Genomic DNA, 5,740 nt, shown 5'->3' with positions numbered 1-5,740 from the left:
GCTTCAACTAGAGGGACTCTGCACAGGATCACACTGTAAACCCTGCAGCTCTCGTCAGTATGTTTTGCAGATACAGCCTACGTAGAAAGGAAATGCAGTGAGAAACGGACAAGTGATCTATGCTGCGAACAGACTACTTACTCCGCCATGGCCAAAGAATTCACAGTAGCAACAATCACAGTATTTCCCTTCTTTCTGGTTTGTAGATGTTGAGGTACTAGAGCTATGCTCTGAACAGCTGTCTTCATCTTGGCTGTCCTCACCGTCGTACTGCTGGTGGCCGTATAGACTGCTGTCCTCACAGTGATGGCCTTCGCAGTCAGGATCGCTACATGAAGATGGAAAATAGATCCTTTAACCTCAGCCCTGCTCTTGTTATTGTGCACATGTGAAAAGCAGAAAATTAAATGCATGAGGATCAGACTTTTTGGCATATGTGGAAAACTACACTTGCACTAGGTTCTGAGATAACGAATGGCAAGTGCCTTAAGGTTGTTTTACAACTGTCTTTTCCAGCTTCCTGTACTTTACAATGCACACATGATTTCAGCCTAACAGAGATGCACCTTCAGCGCAAAAGATCGTTACTGATACCACAAGTAGGCAACTTTTTAAGTCCCTGACGTAACAATAAAATCAAATTGAAAACAAATGTTTGACTCATTTTTAATGAAGGAAAAGTTTCTGGACACTAACTGATCACCCACCCTTCTCTATCAGAAGGTAAAGGTTCCCTTGCTCGAAATCCAGTCGAGTCTGACTCTAGGGTTGCGGTGCTCATCTCCAGTCTGGTGTAGTGGTGAAGTGTGTGGACTCTAATCTGGGAGAACCGGGTTTGATTCCCCACTCCTCCACTTGCACCTGCTGATGTGACCTTGGGTCAGTCGCAAGCTCTGGCACAGCTGTCCTTGAAAAAGAGCAGTCTGTGTCAGAGTTCTCTCAGCCCCACCCACCTCACAGGGTGTCTGTTGTGGGGAGGGGAAGGGAAAGGAGATTGTAAGCCGCTCTGAGACTCCAAGTGAAGGGTGGGGTATAAATCCAATCTCTTCTTCTTCTCCTCTTTCTTCTCCGTTTCAAAGCCGAAGTGCCAGCGCTGTCTGAAGACATTTCCGTGGTCATGTGGCCGGCATGACTAAACACCCAGGCGCACGGAACGCTGTTCCCTTCCCATCGAAGTGGTACCTATTTATCTACTTGCAGTTTCTTGCTTTCGAACTGCTAGGTTGGCAGGAGCTGGAACTAGAGACGGGAGCTCACTCTGTCATGCGGCAACTCGGGTCTTGAACTGCTGAACTACCGACCTTCCACAGCCTGCAGTTCAGTGTCTTAACCACTTGAGCCACCGCAGCTCCTCTCTATCAGTAACAGTCTTTAATTTGTATTTTCACAGGAGAAAAACAGTCAGAGCCGGGTGACAGCCATAAGCAGCAGACTAAGGCCAAATGGGAATCCATGGAAGAAGGAACAAGCACTTCAAACTTCATCACAAGACAAATAAGACACACTTTTGCAGGGAAGTACCAAGAACTCATGTTATACTTTGCCTGTTTTATGGTTTCATCGTACTTATGGACCATGAGGCTTTGCTGCCCCGACCACCAAACTTAATATAAGGCCTTCAGGCAGTCACCCTCTTCCAGCAGCAGGAAAACCCTTATTTTCCAGCCAACTTTGTTGCTGTCTGATTCTGCAACCACTTACTTGAAAGCAAGCTCCACTTTGAACAGGTGAATTTGCTCCCAAATAAATATGAACAGAATTGCCCCCTTCTAGACTACAACATGAATATTCTCCCAAAAGTACAGCAAGTACAAGCAAAATCAATCTGAAAATTAAGGTCTCTGTAGTTCCTTGGTTTGTAATAACTGATTTAGTCCCTGGGTTTGTAAAATAAAAAAAAAGTGTGTTAATTAAAGAACATATTTTTTTACTAAGCAACCAAGTTGAATCTTAAAATATACTGCCAGATTTTGACTGAAAGATGTTCTTTCCACCCTATTTCTGTTTTAGAAAAAGAAAGATAACCCGGGGGGGGGGCCGGGGGGGGGGGGTAAAATGGCTGAGGTTTGGGGTACGGTTGTTTCTTTCTTCCACTTGAAATCTATGATATGCCATGGCAGTCAACTTCTGTAGAATAGTACAGTGTTTTATAGACTTCATAGCCTGAGCGCTATTATTGCATAGTTATAAACTGTATCTACTAGTTAGAGTTTTGGGATAACCTGGTATGATTGTTATAGTACATTTTTCTTATCTTTAAATCGTCATGGTTAATAACTGTTCATCTACTTTTCCCGCTTCTTTTTTTGTTTCACTTTGCAGAATAAAGTGTGTCTTATCACCCTGACCTGGATAGCCCAGGCAAGCCGGATCTTGGGGCTCTTTTTGTAGCAGGGACTCCTTTGCATATTAGGAGACACACCCCTAATGTAACCAGTCCTCCAAGAGCTTACAGAGCTCTTCTTACAGGGGCTACTGTAAACTCTTGGGAGGACTGGCTACATTAGGGGTGTGTCGCCTAATATGCAAAGGAGTCCCTGCTACAAAAAGAGCCCTCCCCTTAAAATACCAGCAGTCAGAAGGCAGGGGCAGGCTTTATTCAGCCACCTCTCTGAATTTCTTCCAGTAGGAGTCAGTCGCCAGAAGTCGCCATCTCTTCCAGGTACACACAGTCAGTCACCAGAGGTCCCCATGACTTCCAGTTACACACACACACGCACATATGAAAAATACAAAACAAAAAAAAGTGTGTCTTATCTGCCTTACGTTAGCAAGAGCTTCTTTATTTTAGGAAAGATCACTCTGAACCACTATGAACAGACTTTTGAAGTCAGCAAAGTCTGATCCTTTCTCCTCCTACATGGAGCCTCCTGCTGTGCTGGGTGTAGAACAATACACACACACACCCCACTCCTCCTCTTGGGTTAGGAGGAGGGAACGAATATGCACAGTTGTAAAAATCTCATTTAAAAATTACTTGGTGGCAATGATTTACACGCAATTGTAGCCTTCAATTAGACTCCACAGGACAAAAGCCCTAACCTGTCCCTGATACCCAACATAACCAGTGTTCCCTCTAAGCTGAGTTAGTGTGAGCTAGCTCACAGTTTTTTAGTCTCCGGCTCACACATTTTTCTCTTAGCTCAGGAAGGATGGCTCCAGAGCAAACTAATTTATGCAGTAGCCAGATCACTCGCTCACAACTTTAATGCCAGTAGCTCACACAGTAGAATTTTTGCTCACTAGACTCCACGGCTTAGAGGGAACATTGAACACAACCAATGGCAGCGACCATTTGCGCCAGGAATCTGCAGAAACACTTCCAGGGGATAACAGCTGTCCTCTCCCTAACCCGCAGCCCACGGTCAAAGAAAGACCATCTAACTACCTGAAGTTTATCTGTGATAAGAGGGTATTATTAGCTTCCTTCAGTCAAAATCTTGATCACACAAGGCAAGGTCAGCAGGCCTAAAAGTAAATCATGAATCACAGACTAGGGAGGAGGGACTCGTGGAGGACACTCCTCCCTTCATCTCCCTGGATGGGCCAGAGATCCGATTAGGGGTGAGCACCAGTACACCTCTCCTCCTTTGTCCCACACAGCAAATCATCCTCTGACTGCCATAGCACCCATCCACATGCGCCACTCAAAGTCATACAACAGATTGTAAACGCAGAAGAAAAACAAAAACTCTTAATATACATAGGATTTTATCAAATCAGTAGCCCACCCCCTTGAACACACCCTCCCAATTCCAGAGGGAGCACAAAGACTAGGGTACCAGGGCTCCGTGTCAGAGACCAGACCTCTGGTGCTGTTGCTGAAGTTGTATGTAACCAAACCAGGGCTATTTTTGGGCAGGAACGCACAGGAACGGAGTTCCGGCTAGCTCCCAAGTTAGCCACGCCCAGCAGGGGCTCATTAGCATAAGAGGCCACACCCAACAGCAGAAACTCATTAGGATTGGCTACATTAGGGGTATGTGGCCTAGCATGCAAAGGAGTTCCTGCTACAAAAAAAGGCCCTGGGTTTTGACTTCTGGTAACATGTGGGTGCGGCCTAATGTGCTAATGAGCTGTGCTGTCGTGGGTGTGGCCCAATATGCTAATGAGTTCCTGCTGTTGGGTGTGGCCTATTATGCTAATGAGTTCCTGCTGCGCTTTTTCTACAAAAAGAGCCCTGAACCGAACTATCTGCTGGAGGCTTTTCACAAAGGGCAGTCCAATCACTTATTGCCCTAGAGGCGGACTGCTTGCTTACCGGCCACTTGCCAGCACCACAGCCCCCACCTAGGCAAGAGGAGTGCTTTGTTAGTCTGAGACATTTTCTCTCTGCATCTGGAAGGTTTTTTTAAAAAAGGTTTTAATGTGGAAGGGAGGAACTTCCACAAAAACATTCTAAAGAACATACCATATGATCACCTGCTAATGGGACACATAAACAGAAAGCTCTGTAGGTACCAAGGTTCCCTCTAAGCTGTGGAAACTTGTGAGCAAAAATTCTTCTTTGGAAGCTACTGGCATTAAACTTGTGAGCAAGTGGTTTGGCTACTGTATAAATTAGTCTGCTCTGGAGCCATCCTTCCTGAGCTAAGCCAAAAATGTGTGAGCCGGAGGCTAAAAAACTGTGAGCTGGCTCACACTCACTCAGCTTAGAGGAAACACTGGCTAGGTACTACAGAGTGTCTTGGCAATTTCTGAGGGGCACCAGCTAAAGAGCAAAAGGGGGGGGGATTAAGAGAGACAAACAGAAAAAGAAATGAATAATGAATGACCTGACAAACATGCATTCAAAACAAGCCTTCTGCACGAGACAGAGAGGTCATCAGTTTTCACAACCACTTGGAGTCCCCAGCAGGGTTCCCGCTAAGCTGAGTCAGTGTGAGCGCCACACACCCCTAATGTAGCCAATCCTTATGAGTTTCTGCTGTTGGGTGTGGCCTATTATGCTAATGAGTTCCTGTTGGGCGTGGCCAACTTGGGAGCCAGCCGGAACTCCGTTCCTGTGCGTTCCTGCCCAAAAATAGCCCTGTCTAAAAGACATACTTAGAGACAAAACCGGAACAAAATCTCACCTGCAAGCTCTTGATGGATCACTGATCAAACACTCTGTGGCTGAAGGAGGTGCAACTGTCGTAGAATAAAGATCTGAACAGGGATCCCCGAAGCTGGAAGCCGTTGAAGTAACCTCAGAGAAAGATGAAGTGTCAGGACTTTGGAGATGAGGAGCAGAATTTGGAGAAAGCACCACAGGAGAGAGTGAAGGAAGCAATGCTAAACAGGTAGAATTGTTTTGTGGTGCAGCTGACAAAGAGTGATCTTCGGTACTCATACTGTGAAACACTTGACCTAAATGAGGGGGAGGAAAAATCACTCAGATTAATCAAATGCCAACCATTTGAAAAAAATACAAGATTATTGTCAAGTTTAAGTTACGGCACCTGTGTAACAGTTCAGAATTAATTACATTCTGTTTGAATGGCTATTCGAGCAAATAGCTGCCTCTGTTTCCTCTGCCAGAGCCAAGAGAGTTTTTTTTTTTGGGGGGGGGAGTTTAACACATATCTTATCCCTACACTGCTAACTCCAAACACCACCTTTTCCTAAATAAAATTAAAACTTGTTGTCGGATGCAATCATAAGAGAACATAGAAACATAAGAGAAGCCAACGTTGGATCAGGCCAATGGCCCATCCAGTCCAACACTCTGTCACACAGTGGCCAAAAATACCAGGTGCCA

The 5,740-nt window shown here is 45.3% G+C and overlaps 1 protein-coding gene across 1 annotated transcript in view; it reads right to left on the bottom strand.

The window, feature by feature from the left end:
* LOC107116881 (protein FAM193A-like) overlaps positions 1 to 5,740 on the bottom strand; it is a gene marked incomplete at its 3' end in the record, with an annotated part of 64,914 nt that overhangs the window by 2,423 nt on the left and 56,751 nt on the right. The window contains exons 14-15 of the mRNA XM_015418902.1: positions 5,076 to 5,349; positions 142 to 328 (exon numbers count right to left, since the gene is read on the bottom strand). Coding sequence (XP_015274388.1) covers positions 142 to 328; positions 5,076 to 5,349 — 461 coding nt within the window. The remainder of the gene's footprint in view (positions 1 to 141; positions 329 to 5,075; positions 5,350 to 5,740) is intronic.

Source organism: Gekko japonicus, unplaced genomic scaffold (assembly GCF_001447785.1).
Source record: "Gekko japonicus isolate JY-2015 unplaced genomic scaffold, Gekko_japonicus_V1.1 scaffold2139, whole genome shotgun sequence".
In the NCBI taxonomy this organism is placed as follows: Eukaryota; Metazoa; Chordata; class Lepidosauria; order Squamata; family Gekkonidae; genus Gekko; species Gekko japonicus.
Note: the sequence above shows the minus strand (reverse complement) of the source record. Positions and strands in the feature narration are given on the sequence as shown.